Here is a 19,674-nt window from a genome sequence, read left to right as displayed (position 1 = left end):
AGGACAAAGAGTACAGGTTCCATTAAAGTAGCTCATCTCTCCCACTGCTTTGCTCCTACTTCTGCAACATTCTAGATCATCCCCACACCTACAGTCCATTGCACGTGCATTGCTGCATGCAGTAGATGCTGTCTTAGAAAATGCTTTGGGTTCCATCCTTAGGCAAGCATTTATTCCAAGGTTGGAAAACATACTACAGCCAGATATTCTTTCTCTTTCACCCCATCTTTCTACAAACATAAATATGCATGACAATATACATACACATGCCTGTGCACATAAAAATAAATGCATATAAAACATACATGTGGCTAGATTATGAGCATGCAGGATTCTGGGCAATCATTTTACCCTTAGTGCTTGTGTAGATTGACTATTATACCTCCCCGTTCTTAGGTGGAATTGTCAGCTCCATATAGCCATGAGGGATATATTGCTGACTGTAATCAAAACGGGGCTTCTTCATGAGGTGAGCTCTGACAGTTGAGTAGGCCCCATCACATCCTACAATGAGGTCACACGTGATGTCTCTGGGAACTTTGTTGGGTCTGAAAAACAGAGCGAACCGCCAAAAAATAATCTTGCAGAAATGGTAACGTATTTCTACGTGGGTGGAGAAAGCAAACCCTCGAGGAAACTCAAAGAACTCACTTTTACGCATCTAACATATAGCCAAGACTTTATCTAACCCGAATCAACAGATGAAAGACGAAGACGGAAAGGCTTGTCCCGCGCTCATTTTGAAAACGAGAATAATGTGGACCTACCCTGATACCAAAGAGGAATGTGATCTCCAGAAGGGTGAGAGACGGAGGAAGGAAGTCGAGAGAAAACGGAAAAGCAGTCCCAAAGTGTAGCAGCAAGCATATCCAAATTTGCAGACACTCAAGTTCCTTGTGTAAAACAGCATAGCATTTGCATATGTCCTATGCACGCCCTCCTGGATGCTTCAACTTCCTTCTAGAAATGCTGTGTGAGAGGTTGTATCTTTAGGGAGCAAGGGCAAGAGCAAAAGTCTGTGCCCGCTCAACACAGAGAACTTTGATCTTTGTGTTTCCTTGGAGATGCAAATCTCTGTTTTGGCTACGTTTGATCAGAGGCTGGTTGGACCAATGGTTATACCGTCCTTATATGTGGAAGGCTAGCCGCAATGCTTACAGGGCGAAGGGGGAGGAGAGAAAGAACACTGTGGAGAGAAAGACAAAAGTTTAAATTCCTGATTCTGGCAGAAGGAAGAAAATTATTTCTTCCATTCCAAGGACGGCAATGGATGACTGTTCAGTTGGAAGTGGAAGAGGGGACACAGGGGAGACAATGGCAGTAGCCCGAATATGCAGTGACAAGAGCTGGATACCAGGAAGAAGAAAGAGACCGTAGAACCAGCAGAAAAAAAGACATGCTGGTGACAACCTACAGATTCAGAGGGGGGAAACAGGAGACAATGCACCATAAGCGACCGTGACTATGATGTAAGAGTGCCAGGGAAGACAATAGAGACGAGCACGGTATGTAGGAATCTGAGATGATGCCACTATCCTGTCAGTGGGACATCATCGATCAGGAGTTTGCTAAGACTGAGGATGAGAAAAGGGCCTGGATGTGCACGATAATGCAAGACTTATGAATTTACAAATGATTGCGCAACCCTGGCTGGATGCATGGCATTCTGAGAGTGCGGCATTAGAAGACACAGAACTGACCCAGGATGAGCAGGGAAATCACACTATGGAAAAGGACAGGAGAGACAAGGCAGGATAGGGCCACCCAGCCATTTCCAAAGAGGAGAAAGTCTGTACAGAGAGTAGTCACTGGAGCACTGAAATGATGGGGAATTTCCAGGTCTGGGTGGGTGTTTGGAAACTAACCAGGGATTATTTCCAAACAAAACTCTGAGGTTGTGAAAACTATTTGAATTTCCACTTCAGTAATCATTTAACACTTCAAAAAGAGCCAGAGGACAAAGTTTATAGGTAGAGTTCTCCACTCCTACCCCTGCCCTCTGAACCCGAAATCCTGTAAAACAATTACCCAAGCATCGTGAGTATCCCTTCCTCCGGACAGCATTTTGACAGCTTGTGGCCAAAGTGCACCTTTGCATTGGGGTAGGACTCCACGGCTGAGGGAGGAAACAGAAGTTAAACAGAATCCAGTTTCAACTGGATCTTCACGAAGTCACATGAATGGTCATTTCCCGTGAGCAGTGAACAGTAAACGGGGATACTGCTTAGTCATTATACTGATTGTTTTTATTTGCATCTGGGTATTGCTAATCTTGAACTCAATGTGTAGTCTTGAGTTTACAATCCCTTGGCTTCTACTGCCCGAATGCTGGACTTCTGAGTGTGCATCTCCCATACCAGAGAAGACATTTCTACTTCATTTCACCTGATTTTGCTAAAATGGAAATTTGACAGCTGTTTTGTGGGGAGTCTAGTATAATTTTTAATAATATAAACAAATGGAAAACAGCTGTTGTCACTTTTTAAAAATCCAACAAATTCCTGCACCCTCATGCCCATGGAAAGAAACAATTAATCACATACATTATTATTAAAGCTGCCTTTAAGGCTTGATTTGTGACTAGAAACATTCATGAATGTTCATTCATTCAACCTGACATTCATCATTATGAATGTTTGCTATGTCACACATGCACGTCTCTTTCTCCTCTCGGACTCCAATTCATGGCATTGTATCATAGTACAACATATGAGCACCTAGGAACTGTAGAATCAGCTGACCTTGGTGTCATGGTGTATGTCTGTGATCATATCACTCAGGAGGCGAAGGCAGGAGGGTCATGAGTTTGAGGCCAGCCTGAGCTACCTAGCAAGACTGTGTCTCAGAAACAAAAAGGAAACAAAAAGAAATAAATTCTTTTTATCTCATTGGTGCAGAAATCAGAGTTTATCTGAGACAACTAGGGTGTCTTTTCTTTTCAATTAACTTTTTTATACCAGCTTACATAAAGCCATGCCCATCTGATTAGAATATTGCACATGTGGCTGGCATTTGTGGTCTTAAACTGGACAGTGCAACCTTAGGAGGAACACTACATAAGAATCTTGAGAATTACTTTTAGAAATAGACCTTCACAAGTATCTTGATATAGGAGTTATTGAATGTCCCAACCATATTAGCCTTGTTTTCCTTATATTAATACTGAATCAATGAACAAACCATGAAATAATTGTCCATAAAAAGTAGATGCATCTGAGAATGGCTTTTACCTGCAATGCTCTCATAAGGGAGGTGATTTAGTTTGAGAAATGTAAGTATTTATAATTAATAAAATATACGGAACTGTTGGATGACGTGTGTCACACCTTGCAATGAAGAACTTTATATGCCAAACAATGCTTAGGTCTCTCTCTCTCTCTCTCTCTCTCTCTCTCTCTCTCTCTCTCTCTCACACACACACACACACACACACACACACACACACACACACACACACACACAGAGAGGAACATACACACCCCTTTATTAATTTAGAGCCTGTGAAACATATCCCTAAAGAAAAACAGTATGGAAATGTCTATCATGTATACCAAGACTGCACCTTTCCTTATATTTCAGCTCTTTAGTGTTAGCATGTATTTCATATATAATATTAGGATTTTAAATCAGAAATTGAGTCACTAAATAGCAAAGACTTTGGAATCAACAGACTAAAGCTCAAATCTAGATTGGATGACTTATATCAGTGAGATCTAAGATCTCTAAGCTCTCATTTTCCTATTTGTAAAGCTGAGGAAACCTAATCCCTACCTCAGACAGTTGTTGAAAGGACTGTGGAAATCAGTGCCTGTGAGCCACTCACTACAGCGCCCGGTGCTTCAGGTCTGCCTGCTAACGATCATTTTCGTAGTCAATTCAGAGGCTGTTGAACAGATCTGTTACATTGCTATTTCTAAAATCTGCTTGGTGTTTATCTTCTTTCTAAAGACCGATGTGTGTGATAAACTGGCCCCACTCCATCCACCATCTAGTTAAAAGACAGTGCCAAATATAACTGGAGGTAAAATTCATTCTGTGGGACTTTCTAAGAAGTCAAAGGCTTCTGGAATGCATTAAGGAGCTCAACAAAAGGGAAAACAAGCTTGGTACTGAGAACCGAGTCAACTCCCCAGGGCTAGAGAAGTTGTAGATCTTGGAGAAGAATATACAACCACCACTCTCCTAAATTAGCATAATAAATCCCTACACCCATCGATAAGTGTAGTTCTTACCCCTCATTAAGGAAACTTCTCTTTGCAACAGACCGAGATCATTACAAAAACCCGCAACTAATCAAAACGCAGAGTGATGGAGCCATTCCGAAGTATACATATACAAAGCACTTCTACATGTAAGGCCCAGGGAGCATCATGGAAGGGGGTGGGGAGATTGTGAGAACTGCAGGATCAGAGAGTGTGCTGTGAGTCTGGGTCTCCTACTGTCAGAAGCTACAGCCATGAAGTCTCACCACATGCCTGCCTAAACATGAGCTGAACAAGAACAGCAGCAAAGTGGATGTGGGATGCCCATGGGGCCTCAACCCTATACAGAGAACACAGGCAAATAAAGAATGCTGAGAGCAGAAGTCAGTTGTCTTTCCCAGGGAGGAGCACACCAAACGGTTATCCAACACCAAATGGTCAAGCTCTGAAAACATATACACATACCCAGAGGTTAGGCATGGCCCTCAGTTGAAGGATGGGGCCATCCACCCATCTCAAAAATTCTAACCCAGAATTGCTCCTGTCTCAACAAAATACAGGGACAAAGAGTGGAGCAGAGACTGAAGGAAAGGCCATCCAGAGACTGCCCCACCTGGGGGATCCAACCCATATGCAGACACCAAACCCAGACACTATTGCTAATGCCAAGAAGCACTTGCTGACAGGAGACTGGTTTAGCTTTCCCCTGGAGAGGCTCTGCCAGAGCTGGACCAACACAGATGCAGAAGTACACGGCCAAACATTGGACTGAGCACAGGGACCTCAGTGGAGAAATTAGGGCAAGGATTGTAGGAGCTGAAGGGGTTTGCAACTCCATAAAAAGAACATTATCAACCAACCAGACCCACCCCCCCAAAGAGCTCCCAGGGGAAAAAAAGCACCAACCAAAGGGACCCATGGCTCCAGCTGTATTTGTAGCAGAGGAAGGCCTTGTCTGGCATCAATAGGAGGGGAGGCCTTGGTCCTGTGAAGGCTCAATGTCCCAGTGTAGGGGAAGCTAGGGTGGTGAAGTGAGAGAGGGTAGGTGAGTTGGGGAGCCCTCTCATAGAAGCAGGGGGAGGGGGAGGGGAATAACATTTGGAATGTAAATAAATAAAATAATAAAAAAGAAAACATACACACAAATAGCATTTAGTAGATCAAAGGGTTATATTTGGTTATATATATATACACACACAAACACACACAAACACACACACACACACCAGTAACAACTATTAGTGAAAAAAAAGACTATGTGTTTGAGAGAGAATAAGGAGCAGGTACGAGGAAAGGAAAGGGAGAAATGATGTAAATCATGTAATTATATGATCTCAAAAGTAAAAGAAGTTTTTAAAATTAAAAATAAAGGATAATAGGAATGTGTGAGGGGTATGTTCTGCTGATAGTGAATCTGTTCAGAATTATCTCTAACTGGTATAATTAAGAGTTAAATTTAATGAGACGTGAAAGGTTCAGGGGTGCGAGATGTAACCAAGGGCATGGGGCACTGGTTCCCTAAGTTACAGATATACTTAAACAGTCTGGTAACTTTCTGTTGATGAGCAGTCTTCTTGAATTACTCGGAGAATGAACTTGAGAGCTAGATCTTGAGATCGTGGCCCTTCCTCTTTCTCAGTACCCTCTACACAGCCTATTTGGTCTCCTCCAGGCATGCATCTGCCCTTCCCTTCACCACACAGCTTTCTAACTTTGTCCCTGGCCATGGTTTGGCATTCAGGGACTATGGCAAGCCCTCAAGGCTGTAACCTCCTTTCAGCCTACATATCTTCTCTCCCCAGCATGCTCATCTGATAGAGCTCCTGGCAAGTTGTCAGTTTATGTCTCATGACCCACTGGTCTGTGAGTTCTTGACTGAATAATGTGTGGTAGAATTGCAGCGTCTACGGACTGAATTATTTTCACTTAGATAATAGATGAGACGAAGAGAGACTTTGTAACAATCTCACTACTACTTTTCATGGGTTCTGTAACGTGTATGGTCTTATTCTTTATAACCCATAAAATGGAACAACCACGAAGCCCTAGTGAGTCATGTGACAAGCCGAGCATTCTAATGGGCTTTACCCAATCTTGTGAGCAAAAGCATTAGGCTTACCAGTCAGCAGATCCTTGTTTAACTTTTCTCTGCTTATTGAAAGGATATACTGCAAGAAAAACAAAGTAGACATCATTTCTGGACAGTAGGCAAATGCAGCTCTCAGTTATTCAGCAAGAAAAATATTCCCTATTTAGCTGAAGGTGGTAAACTAATTTTAGAACCATTTAGCTAAGTAGTATGGTACTAGTGACAATGATAATAATAAACACCTTTAGTCAAATATGCTTAATAGAATATCTCAAATTTTATCTTAGATGTTCTCAAATTTTGATACTATAAAAAAATCAAACTTTCTCATACAGTAAAAAGATTAGTTTCATTAACATAGTTTTAACAGCATTGTAAATTGCATCTTTCCATCAGAGCTCCCTAAATATGGTTGCTACATTGTTTCACTTCTGATAACGTCAGAGCAAATGCACTTTTAAAAATACCTACCTCCAAGGCCTTAATTTCAGAGTAAACTGTGTGTGAGGGTAACATGGGGTGGGAGTTGGGCGTGGGGGGAGGTGAGGATAGCGTCTCGCTATGACATGTATTGGGTATTTCAGACTTTGTGGTAAAACGTAGCAGGTAGACTGTCCTATAATGCAATGCACATGTGGTGTCGAGGGACCATGATGCTTTAAGCATTAGTTAAAATGTCTTATTTTTAGTTTGGTTTAAAAGCAGAACCAAAAATCAAGTAAAATAAAAACTGATGGATAATAATAAATCTTGGGTTGCTTTCAGTCCCCTTCACACTGGCAAAGTCATAAAATGGTAAGCTTAAATATTTATTTATTTATTTATTTATTTATTTATTTTTATATATATTTTTATTTATTTATTTTTTATTTATTTTTATATAGCAGAAATGCCTATCATGGACCATGAACGTCATAATTCAGTCTTATAAGTTAGAGTGAATTTGTGATCGTGGCGGCCCACGCCTTCAACCCCAGCACTTGAGAGCCAGAGCTAAGCAGATCTCTGTGTCAGCCTGGCCTACAGAGCGAGTTCCAGGACAGCCAGGGGTACACAGAGAAACCCTGTCTCCACAAACCAAACCAACCAAACACACGCAGATGGGGTCAGAGTGAATTCATTGCTTAGCCATTTAAAGCATACTGTTTTTCTCCCAAATTAGGGGAGACCGCATAATTCTTAACACAAAAAATACTAACCTGTGGCTCTTCCTCTCGTTCTGAAGTAGAAACTTGACCTTAATAATCAAATCTAAACTCGGTATGAAGATGGCTGGGTCGCCACACAGTGATGGTGGCCGGGGACGTGCTTGCTGCTAATGACTAGCTAACTTCTCGTGTGTGTTCAGACTGTGCAAGGCCAGGCAGGGTCTGTGGCTTGTCAGCATGAACAAGGCCCTGAGCTCCACTCCCAGCACAGCAAGGAAACATTATAAAGGATGGTAAGAAATATTCCAATTATAAAGCTTCATTTAAGTCAGTGCGGCGAGAAGATCCTTCTCATGTGAGCTACAGGGCTTTTGTGCCATGGGAATCAATAGAACCGATCAATCCAATAAGGGCCGCCAGGGCTTCTCCACCCCCTCTGCTTCAACTATCCGACAGCATGGCCCTAGAAGCAAGAGCCAGTCTCGTTCCTGCCAGAGTACACACCCATTCTAAAAGGCTCATCCCTAGAGGTCACTGTGAAAACACAAGGATCAGAGCCAAGTTAGACGGTGTATTGGAGATCGGTAATGCAATAGTTTTAGCGCAGACTTCGTCAAACACAACAGGGAGAAGTAGGTGCTTTCGCTGCCCACGGTGCTTTCAGAGGAGGATGCTTCCCACCGAGGGAGCACGAGAACACAGAAGCGTAGGAATGTGACCACAGCTTGGCCCACCCACCTCTGTGTATGACTCAGTATCGTGACAGTTACCAGGGTAGCGCAGGCCAGGAGGGAGAGGGAGATGTCCAAAAGCCAGGGAGCATCTGGACAAGGTATGGAGGAAAGAGCCACGAGACCAACACCTAGAGGATGAAGGACCGAGAAGGCTTTGGGAAGCCAGGTTTACACATCGTGGAAACTGTGTATCTTGTGTGAAGTGCTTCATCCATGGTCCGAGCTCGTCAGTAGATCCATTCCCTCTCTCCCTCTCTCTTTCCCTCTCAGCCTTTCTTTGTGAGTTTGTGTGTAATGTTTGAGTGTGATGGGTGTGGAGGTGGTGAGTGTCCTGTTCCGTTGCGCTCTGCCTTGTTCCTCAGGTTCTCACGGAACCTGAAGTTGGTCGGCAGTCAGCTAGCTCTGGTGATTCTCATATCTCTGTACCTCACAGCACTGGGATTAGAGAGATAGGTATGCCCGTGCCCCTGGCTATGTGGGTGCTGGTCATTGAGGGCTCTCTCTCTCTCTCTCTCTCTCTCTCTCTCTCTCTCTCTCTCTGTGTGTGTGTGTGTGTGTGTGTGTGTGGCCCCTGGAGGTCAGAAGAGGGTGTTGGGCTCCCGGAAGCTGGAATACAGGTGGTTGTGAGCTTCTCAATGTGACTGCTGGTACCTGAACTCAGACCCTCTGGAACGGTAGTAAACGCTCTTAACTGCTGAGCTGTCTCTCCAGAGAGGATGATAAGGAACTGAACTCAGGGCCTCACGCTTGAACAGCAAGCACTATTACTCTCTGGGTCCTCTTCCTAGCCCCAACGCATGTTCTTTTGAGGAAGTTGTATGCATAGAGACCCATGAAGTGATGGATTTCACATCTGCATCTTGGTGGCAAGCTAGCCAGTGGTGGGTGAGAGGGACCCAGGTGCCAAGAGGTTGCAGAGGGCAAAAAAAAAAAAAAAAAAAAAAGGCTGTCTCCCCAAAGATGTGTAGAAATCTTGGGGTCCCAAGGATGACTGGATTTCCTCGGGCAGAACAATTGAGTGGTTCAAAGCAACTTGATGTAGTTCTCAAAGAGCAAGGTGGCCTTTGTGTGTAACTAAAACACAATGGATGTCAACTCATCCAGACACTGAAGGATGAGCTTAGCTGTAAATTTAGCAGTCACTCAGCTTGCAAGAATTGAGAAATAGTGGCGGAGGTGGGGAAGGGACCACTTCCTCCCCATGGTAGCGAAAGCTCTAAAATTGGAACTCCCTCCCCCCACCTGCTCCCTCTTGGGGAATCAAGAAAGCACCATGGTCTCTGGTCCCCATCACTCTCTTTGTCTAGTTTCTCTGGTATTTGAACTACTATTAAAACGTCTTTGTTTACTGATAGATGATTCGTTTTGGAGTGAGCTCCACTGGATGGCTCGGCCTCCTCAAGATGCTCCGTGGTAATACAAGAGAACAGTGAGGTGAGACAGTGAACTGGATAGCAGTGGGGCTGGCTCTAGGCAGTGCTGCCTGGCTCCCTGGCTGCACCGCTGAGAGGAAAGCTGCCTTATCTTGTCCTTGGTCTACCTCACACAAGTCCGTGGGCTATTTCCTCTTCTATGAAGCATGGCAGCTGGATCCAATTCAATAAATCTAAAGATTCTGCTGTGCTAGAGTGAATTACATCTTTCCTCCCCCAAAACTCTGAAATACACTTTGCATTTCAGATTTAAGTCTCAGAAATGAAGTCTCACCCGGTTTTCCTCCTCCTGGTCAGGTTAATTCTGTTTTGCTACTGACTTAAGATCTCTACAAAGTGTTTCAGACTTTCTCTGTAGCCTTCTTGTAAACTACAACTTCCCCCTTTTCTCCAAACCACTTTTCCATTTCCTGTCCATACCACACAACGAAGCTTCCCTTGTCTTATTCTACTGACGTCTCTTCCCACGAACCTGATGGCTGTCCCTTGTCCTTCAGAAGAATGTGAGCCTTACTTGAGCTCTGTGTTTCATAAGACTCCAGAAAAATAAAGCAAACTGGGGATTCCTCTTTCGGCAATGGAGGTTTCAAGCCTTCGTTCTCCCTCAGAGAAATAAACTCAAAGGGTATAATTAGATGTAAATATATTTTCTTCCAGTTATGAATGCCAGCATGAAAAACACAGAGCAGGACAATAGATTTGCTTTCAAAAAATCATCCTCTGGTCTCTGTTTTTTCAGGAGTTATAAAGCACGGAAAGCATTTCTTGTTCATTCGATACAGTCTATTATAAGCAAATCCAGGGCAAGGGGGTCCTTTAGGGAAGGCAACTGCAGCACAGAACGCTCCAGAGTTGTCCTTGTACATGATACTCAACAACAAATCACATAGTAATTTTCTCTAATTGAAAAGGAAGTTGGAGACAGAGGGCACCCCAAACAGCTGGGCAGCAGCAGTCATGCACAGAACAAGAAGTAGCCTGGTGAGATTAACAGCAGTAGTCCGGTTTCTGTCATGGTGTTTGTTGTTGGCTGGGCTCTGGCTTGAGCATCTCCTATGAACTAAGTAAGTAACTAGTGTCTAGACCAAGGCTTGAGGTATCCGAGTAAGTGCAAGGGAAGAAAGGAGGGGCTGACAAGCAAGAGGCACATTGCAGGCATCAGGCTCAGGGAGAACTATTGCCCGAGCCCACTGTGTCCAATGTAAACCTACCTGTGACTTGTTCCCATAGGGAATTGCAGACTTCTTTCCCGAGAGAGAGTGGATCATTCTGGCTTTCATGGGCACACCTTTGGACACGATCTGAGAAGAACCAGAGATAGCCATTTCCATCAGTGTTACACACCACCCTGAGAATTACATACACATAAACTTAAATGTGATTTATCAGTTAAAATCTTTAAGGGGACTCAGGAAGTTCAATGTGGTTGAAAAGTCGTTTTGTGAAAACCTCATTCCTCAGTGTGTCAGAGTTTCTCTAACTTGGAAGAAAAGGAATGTTTAGCTGGTTATAACCAGATATCACAGACTATAGGGTGTGGCTAGGTGTTAAAGGGGACCGAGTTGGGGGCAAAAAATTTTCTTATGACTATGGGAGGGTCACTGTCAGGAGAGAAATTGTGATCCTCCATGCTTTCTGTTGTATCTCCTTGGATGTGTTTCCCTGGTCACAGGTAATATTTCATGAGATAGCAAGCAACCCTGCCTTCAAGTTTCTTTTCTGACTTCCCTAGTGATGGGCTGGAACCTGTAAGATGAGATGAACCGTTTCCTCTCCTGATTTCCTTCTGATCAGAGTGTTTCATCATTGCAGCTGAAAGGAAACTAGAGCACTCAGCTACCCAATCAGAGATCCATTTCTTATAAGTGCCCAGCATGAAGCATGACATCAACTGGGGTTGTAGTGTCATGTCTATACCCTACCCTATCCACGTCTCAAGCCTTTCCACCCTCCATGTGCTAAAGGCTCACTAGCTTCTCGGATTTGCACCTTTCCAAGCTTTCGCAGGATGAATTTTCATGTGTAAGTTGTTGGCGTCAAATGATGTTTCAAATCAGGATAAAGTGGATGCTGTGGGACTGTTGAAAAATCATCAAATGTCATCATCTTCACAAAAGAACGAATGAGGGTCAGGGCAGTGGCTTGGTGTGTAAGCACGAGGACCACCCCAGTGGCAAACCTAAGACCCAGGGAAAGATCCTGACCCAAGGAGATAAGAAAAAGCATGGTAGAGTGGATGTCCAACACTTTTAGCATTTGTAGGTACTAACATGGGCGTGGTCACCCAGCAAAAACATGGACACACAGGGATACATATCACACACACACACACACACACACACACACACACACACACACACACATTCAAACATGCACACACACAAACATACATATGCACACAAGCACACACACATATGCAAATACATACACACATATACACATACAAACACATATGCACTCACACACTCATACAAACATGCACATATGCACACACAAATGCACATAGGCACACATACACACACACACACACACACACACACACGTTTTTTAAAGAAAATTGCATCAACAATGTACCTGATCTTCCAGACCAACGGCCTTCAAGGCCTGCCGTCCTCTATAAGAAAGGGCCAAATTAATGCTTCTTCCACGCATAAAGTTAGCCACTCGAATATCTAAAAACAAGGGAGCAGAGTCCATGTCGCACAGACGTCTCATGTCTTGATGCTCCTTGATGCTAAGGAGCGGACAAATCCTGGCATTTGAGCAACCACTCAATTCAGAATCAAACTGAAAGGTTCATTACCTCACGGATAGAAAATACCAAGTGTATATTGGTATTCGATTAAATTACTACTGAAGTTTTAAAAAAACATTCTGATAGCTCTTATATCTTCAATTGCTTTTATCAAAACATCTGTCTTTTACTCAGAAAATCCAAAGAAATAGATCAAGGAATTAGAAACTTCTCTCTCATTTTCTATTACCAACTTACCTTCCCTAGCTTCGTACACATCAACTTGGAAATTCCTCTTTGCGAGAAAGCACGCGTTCAATGCTCCAACCTAGAAATCAAAAATCATCTTTTTCATATCTTCATTTGGTTCTGTACATACACAGATGGAAAACACAATATTTTGTATGGATAGATATGTTAGTTCATCTGTTCTATTGACTTTGTTGTAGCCACTGCCCAAGAAGAGAGGCAAGGCCAGTTACACTATCTGGGCCTGATTATGCAAGCCTGTAATCTAGCTGAGGCAGGAAGTTCTTGAGTTCAAGACCTACCTGGGCAATTTAGGAGCAGCCTGTCTCAATCAATATCAAAAGGTGACTGGGAATACTACCCAATAATTCAATTCCCAGTAATGAAAAAGAAAAGAAAACTAAACAATCGGATCAAGTCAACATTAAGTGGTGTTGTTGTAGAAATACGTTTGGCTTTCTTTCTTTCTTTTTTTCTTTAAATAGTGAGGTATCTAACTTGCAAACAGAAATAATATAAAAATGTGGGCAGTGTGTGTTTGTATGTGTATAATTAAAATTATATATTACATATAAAGTATATATAATTAATTATATAATAATTATATTTATTAACATATGGTTATATGATATGGTCATGATAAAAGTATACATTAAAATGGAAAATATTCATGGCAATGTTGTAGTGAATGAGGAAGAAGAGGTCAGTGGAAGTCACTGAAATATATTGATTAGTTCTTGTATTGAAGGGGACTGGTGTCTGCTTATTCGTTATTAATAAACCAGCAGCAGCAACAAAAAGTAACTCTGAGAGACTTCTCCAAATAGAGTCACAATCGTATGTTAAAGAATTCCAGTTCTGCATAATTGAGGCTCTCATGAAGCTAAAATGGAAACACAAACAAGTATTCAGCTGTCAGAGCTGGCTCGGGGTGCAGGCTTTACGCTCTGAATGCATTTCCTCTTCTCAGCTGCCTTAGAAAGTGCATAATCTGGAAAGACTGTCAGTGTCGTCTTCAGTTGTTAGGTGGCAAAGTGACTAAGAAGACAAGAAGATAACGTGGAAATGTAACACGTAAGTCACTCCACGACTCTCGCAGCTTTGTTAAGGCACAGCTCTCCACAGGGAGAGAGGCCTGGACACAGTTAGGAAACAGTCTCCCATAGGGACGTGGGCGTTGAGGAATGAATGCTGCAGTTTTAGATCAAGTCACCAAGGACCTGAAATAGTAAGCAGGTAGCAAATGACAGGTGTGGGATACATTTTTTTGCATGTTAGCAAGACTGGGTTCTGTGAAGTACTTCAAAAACCCACCAAGACTGTTAGAGAGAGGCAGGCACAAGGCATAGAGTTGAAACTTCTTTGATGAAACCAAGCCCATGTAAAACTTTAAAAGATGGAGGAAGGTTCATGGAAACATCAAAAGTGTCCCTTGGCCTCCTGAACAAAGGAAGAAAGACTTCCACATCCAATCAAAGTCCATACCATGTACTGTTAGGATATCCTCGGAATGGAATGACAGGGAGAAACCTCAGAGCAAAGAGTGGGAAGCAAAATGAGCGGGCATACAGAGGGCCTGGTTACCCTAAACGGGTTGCAAAACCAAACCAAAAGGGAGGAGGGAAGAGGGAGGAAGGAGGAAAGAGGAGGGAGGAGGGAGGAAGGAGGAAGGAAGAGGGAGGAGGGAAGAAAGAGGGAAATTAGAAAGGGTGAGGAGGGCTGGAGAGATGGCTCAGTGGTTAGGAGCGCTGACTGCTCTTCCACAGGTCCTGAGTTCAATTCCCAGCAACCACATGGTGGCTCACAACCATCTGTAATGGGATCTGATGCCCTCTTCTGGTGTGTCTGAAGACAGCTACAGTGCACTCATATAAATAAAATAAATCTTTAAAAAAAAAAAAAGAAAGGGTGAGGAGAGTGTAAGTAGTATGCATTTCACACTGTGAAACTGTTAAAGAACCAATGTAATGATAAAAAACCTACATGAAGAAAAAAGAAAAAAGAAAATATGGTACATCTATGTAACAGAATTTTATTTAGCTGGAAAACAGTGAAATGATAACACTTACAGGAAAATAGGTGGAGTCAGAGGGGGTTATATCAGGTGGAGTAAGCAGAATCATAAGGACAAACAGCATGTTTCCTCTCATATGTGAAAGGCAGACTTAAATATGGGGGGGGAGTTAAAGAAGGAAGGGAACTGTATGTGGGGAGGAAGAGGTCTAAAGGGGGAGGGGACCCAGCAGGGCAAATGGGATGTATATGTATGCTATATACATATGCATATAAATATATGTACATTACATAGAAAAGGGAGCTCTGAGGGGGGGGGGTAGCAGCTGGAAAGAGGAAGGGAGGGCAGTCACCCTGTGAAGGAGGAGCAAGAAGGAAGTACAATGAAATACACGTTATGAAAAAAAAAATCACAAAAGAAATTCATTTATCTGCAAAACATGATTTAAAATGCCAGTAGAAACTGAATTGAGATTTCTTTTAGTGTTAATAAAACCAGAGCGCTAAGGGAGACTAACAGCAAGTCCTTTACACCGTACGTATCAGTAACACCTTGACCTGAGATTGCATGAGTTGTGTGGGTTGTTTTTAATGGGTCAAAAATGTTTCTTTCAGGGAAAGTGGAAGTTCTGAGTGACCCAGTTTTGACCTTAGGAACGTCCAGGTGGAGAGTAATGTAAAGACCTCGGTGTGAAGGATGCAAAAGAGTTGAGTTCAAACACTCAGGATCTAGTCTTAGCCCGGAGGAAACGGAGGAAAGCAGGGTTTCCCGAGCCTCTGTGTGGTGGCCGACATTCCTGTGGCTCTGGGCTCTACTTGCTCCCTCTGCTGAGTTAACACTGGCTTCAGGGTAGAAAGATCTCTGAAAGGTCACCGAGCAGCAGTAACCCTAGAAGCCAATTAGTCAGCAGGAGCAGTGTCTTTTTGGGGTGTGTGTTTGGAAATTCGCTGTCAGAAACAAAATTTTCAGCAAGGAAAACTGAGCACCTTCAGGGCACGTGTAGAAAACAACTTAACCGTGAAGGTAGGGTCGTAGTATTGTTCGGGGAGAAAGCTACAGAAAATGGACCCGCTTTTGCACCTTCTAAAATCAGGCAGATTTGTTCCCTTCCATCATTGCTGCTACCCTTGAGTAAGTCATGGACGTACAGCAGCTTTCGAACTGGTCTTGGCTCTCTAATTTCCCTAGACATTCTCCATAAAAAGCCTGAGGATGTATGCTTTGTTTGTTTGTTTTTAGGTAAAGACTTCCTCCAAATCCCCACCCCACCCCCAACCCCCGCCACGCCCGAGCCGTAGCGCAACTTAAAACCATTCTCTTCCCTGATCTTCTAAGCTGCTATAAGCTCTGGCCAAGGCTGCTTCCCATCCTGTTGAAGTGGCTGGTCCTATCCCTTCATCAGAGGGCTGTCCTGACAACAAACAGTAACCGCCAAGACCCACTCCTAGCAGGGAGTGTTTGTGTTGTTGCCCTGAAAGCTCGCTGCTGACTCCACTCTCTCAGTTCCTTCTCCTTTGCCCTTCTCCTCCCTAGAAGGCCCACTCCTTTATCCATACTTAAACCACGCAGGCAGCAATTTTTACACTTCATTTTGTCCAACAATTTGATAGGAGAGAGTTGGCATAAAGGCCGGCCTGAAGCCTGAGGTCCACAGCACATGATGCTCTTCCTGAGTGCTCTGGGTGGCTTGGCTTTGCTGGGACACAGGCTCTTACTGTCCTCCAGGTAAACCTCAACGTTACTTCACTCCCCTGCCCTGCTGAGCCCCTAGCATTACAGATGTGGGCAACCGTAGCTGTTTCTTTAGAATCAGATGTAATAAAGGACCTGCCGGATCCATTTTTCCTGCGAGCCATACAATTTTAGTATTCTTTGTGGGAGAGTAATACCTGTGTGCACGTTGCGTTTGTGTGTATGACCTTTTCCTTATCCAATCATCTTCTGGTGGCTAGACAGACAGACTATAACCTAGCTGCTGGGAGTGCTGCAGCGGTGAACGTGACCATGCTGGTTTCTCTAACAGCGAGCAGACTGGATTATTACAGGTATAAACTGGGAAGTGGTGAAGCCGGATTGTAGAGAGGTTATATTTTTAATTTTAAAGAGCGTCTGGGATGATTTCAATTAATTGGAATACTTTTGGAAAATTAAAATTCTCTTGAAAATAAGCTTTTTGGGGGGGGGGTACATACATTCCCATTCCTCTTTCTCCCCACAGAGGGAAAATCAATGCCATCTCCCATCTTGCTAGGTCTGAGTGACAGAGGTAAGGGGCCCGCTTACCACCCTGTCAATGGAACAGCCAAGTAATTTGGGTGAGCAAGTAGGTTATTTCCTACCTATTGGAGTAGCTAGTGAGTGTCTAATAGGTTTTAAAAGACTATTGATTTCACATGTCTTGACCCCTTTCTTCTGATCAGAGAGAGCTGAGTTAGTTTATTAATTAGAGTGGGACAAACTTTTTTATTATAATGACCCGAGACACATTCCTGTTCTAAAAAAGTCTTCTTGGAAGCAAAATAAGGTAAAATTTATTTTATCTTCTAGGAAATACTGAGCCAAAATGATAAAAGAGAACAAACACCTGGCCATGTAGTGGATATTAAATATAGCTCCTGGAAAGAACAATGTAAAATAAATGCTGCTATCCATATTTATTGTCATAATAGCTGCTGGCGAAGCAGATGAAGAAAATATGGCGTACACGCACAATGGAGTAATGTTTAGCCATATAAAAGAATAAAATCCTGTTATTTAAGAACAAGAATGTGTCTTAGGTTATCTCAGTAAGAATGAGTGGATTTTGAAGGACATCAGGACAAATGAAATATAAATACATAAGACAAGTACTGCATATTTTCTGTTATGGGGGAAACACACACACACACACTCACCATACACACACACACATACCACACACATACACTCACACACACTCACCATACACACAGACTCATCACACACAGACTCATCACACATATAAACACACTCATCACACACATACCACACACACACTCACTACACACACACTCAACACACACACCACACAACTCACTATACATACACACACACACTCACCATACACACATACTCACCATACACACACACTCACCACACACACACACTCACACACACACACCACACACATACACTCACACACTCACCATACACACAGACTCATCACACACATACACACACTCATCACACACATACCACACACACACTCACTACATACACACATGCACACACACACTCACCACACACACCACACATACTCACTATATATACACACACACATACCACACACATACTACACACATACTCACCATACACACACACACTCACTGCACACACACTCACACACACACATACCACAAACATACCACATACATATACAACACATACCACACACACACTACACACATACCACACACACACCATACACACACACACTCACTACACACACACTCACACATACACACATAGCGCACACATACCACACACATATACAACACACACACCACACAAACTACACACATACCACACACTCACTCACCATACACACACACTCACCACACACATACCACACACACACACTACACACACACACACTCACCATACATACACACTCACCATACACACACACACTCACCACACACATGCCACACACACTCATCACACACACACTCACTATACACACACACAATCACCATACACACACATACTCCCCACACACATACCATACACACACACACACACACACACACACACACACACACACGGAGAGAGAGAGGGAGAGGGAGAGGGAGAAAGGAAGAAGAAAGAAGACCTAAAAATTTGCAACTGAGGAGATGTGGGAGAAGGAAGCGTGTAGAAGGGTAGAGAGACATGATTAGTACTGGACATATGCACACATGGAAATATCAGTGATCACCATGCATTAATAACTGTCATAAAGAGCAGTACCATATTTATAGCAAATATATTTAAACGTTAAAGGGTTCAACTATTAGGATCACCAATCTACACGCAATGAACAATCATTAGTGAGATAATCATAATAATAAAAATAAAACACGTGAAGAACGATAAGCGCCTGAACAGTCTTACCAAACCACCACCGATAACAACCACTCTTTTTCCTTCAGTGTCCGACGATGCCATTGCTGCCAGAATACCTCTGCTCAGGTAGGAACTCTCTGCACTACATGCTGATGTTTTGTGATCTTTTTATTGCCAGAAGCCCAGAGCCTTTGTGAGCCAGAAGCAAGGTTTGGTCAAAGCTCACTTCCTCTGATAGTGTTTAACTCACTAGAAGCCCAAAGTCCAATCAGCTTGGCTCTTGGAGACAGCTCACTGCGATAACCAAAATTTGAAAAACCCAGTCATGCATAAGACACCTTTTCTTTTTAAATAGCCAGCCTTGGGGCTTTTCTTCTTCTTTTTCTACCGCATGGGTCAGTTTCGTTTTCATTCAAAATACGGGTATGAATGAAACTTGTCTGAGGTTCTGAGCATCTTCCCCTTCTCAGAGAGTGAGAACCTGATTCACAGCAAATTTGACCTGAAAGGTCCTCGTGGGCTTGTTGCCTTTAGCCGTCTCTACTAGGAAACATTTTCTGCTTTCCTAATAGGAGCAGGATTTGTGTAACGGGCTGATCAGAGTTTCTCTTTGTTTGTTTTTATTGCACAAGACTTTTAGAATCTAGCTCGTGCTTTGCCGTGGGTGAGATGGCGAACAGCCTGCATCTCTACTCCAGGGTGCGGTGTGAGGGTGTCTAATCACTTTTGACACCTCTATTTCATTTGAGGCATAGAGTACTTGGTTTGGAGGCCTATTCCTGAGTTGTGCTTCTTTTCTGGGTCATATCGTAATATAAAATAAGAGCATCCGGTGGTAGAGTGCTTGCCTAGCAAGCACAAGGCCCTGGGTTCAGTCCCCAGCTCCGAAAAAAAGAAAAAAAAAAAAAGGGCTGGAGAGATGGCTCAGCGGTTAAGAGCACCCGACTACTCTTCCAGAGGTCCTGAGTTCAATTCCCAGCAACCACATGGTGTCTCACAACCATCTGTA

General features: G+C 43.2%; 1 protein-coding gene and 1 long non-coding RNA gene across 10 annotated transcripts in view; one reads left to right on the top strand and one right to left on the bottom strand.

Annotated features, from left to right (window-relative positions):
* Window positions 1–19,039, bottom strand: part of Kmo (kynurenine 3-monooxygenase) — a 31,769-nt gene extending 12,730 nt beyond the window's left edge. For 2 of the 9 annotated variants that reach the window (XR_005492281.2, XM_039091046.2), the window contains exons 1-7: window positions 18,714–19,029; window positions 12,599–12,668; window positions 12,181–12,278; window positions 10,818–10,907; window positions 6,322–6,370; window positions 2,029–2,116; window positions 383–548 (exon numbers count right to left, since the gene is read on the bottom strand). Coding sequence is in view for 7 of the 9 variants with exons in the window: in XM_039091046.2 (XP_038946974.1) it covers window positions 383–548; window positions 2,029–2,116; window positions 6,322–6,370; window positions 10,818–10,907; window positions 12,181–12,278; window positions 12,599–12,668; window positions 18,714–18,767 (615 nt within the window). In the remaining 2 variants the exon portion in view is untranslated. Of the gene's footprint in view, window positions 1–351; window positions 549–767; window positions 1,994–2,028; window positions 2,117–6,321; window positions 6,371–10,817; window positions 10,908–12,180; window positions 12,279–12,598; window positions 12,669–18,713 lie in introns of those variants that run through there. The other 7 variants (XM_039091044.2, XM_006250325.5, NM_021593.2 and 4 more) reach the window with 7 other exon arrangements.
* On the top strand, window positions 8,836–9,801 carry LOC134481597 (uncharacterized). The gene is made up of 2 exons (XR_010057293.1): window positions 8,836–9,054; window positions 9,529–9,801. It is a non-coding gene; the product is annotated as an uncharacterized LOC134481597 (long non-coding RNA).
* Window positions 19,040–19,674: the final 635 nt, after the last annotated feature.

This window comes from Rattus norvegicus, chromosome 13, assembly GCF_036323735.1.
Source record: "Rattus norvegicus strain BN/NHsdMcwi chromosome 13, GRCr8, whole genome shotgun sequence".
Classification (NCBI taxonomy): domain Eukaryota; kingdom Metazoa; phylum Chordata; class Mammalia; order Rodentia; family Muridae; genus Rattus; species Rattus norvegicus.
The sequence above is the reverse complement of the archived record's forward strand: the minus strand, read 5'-3'. Positions and strand labels throughout refer to the sequence as shown.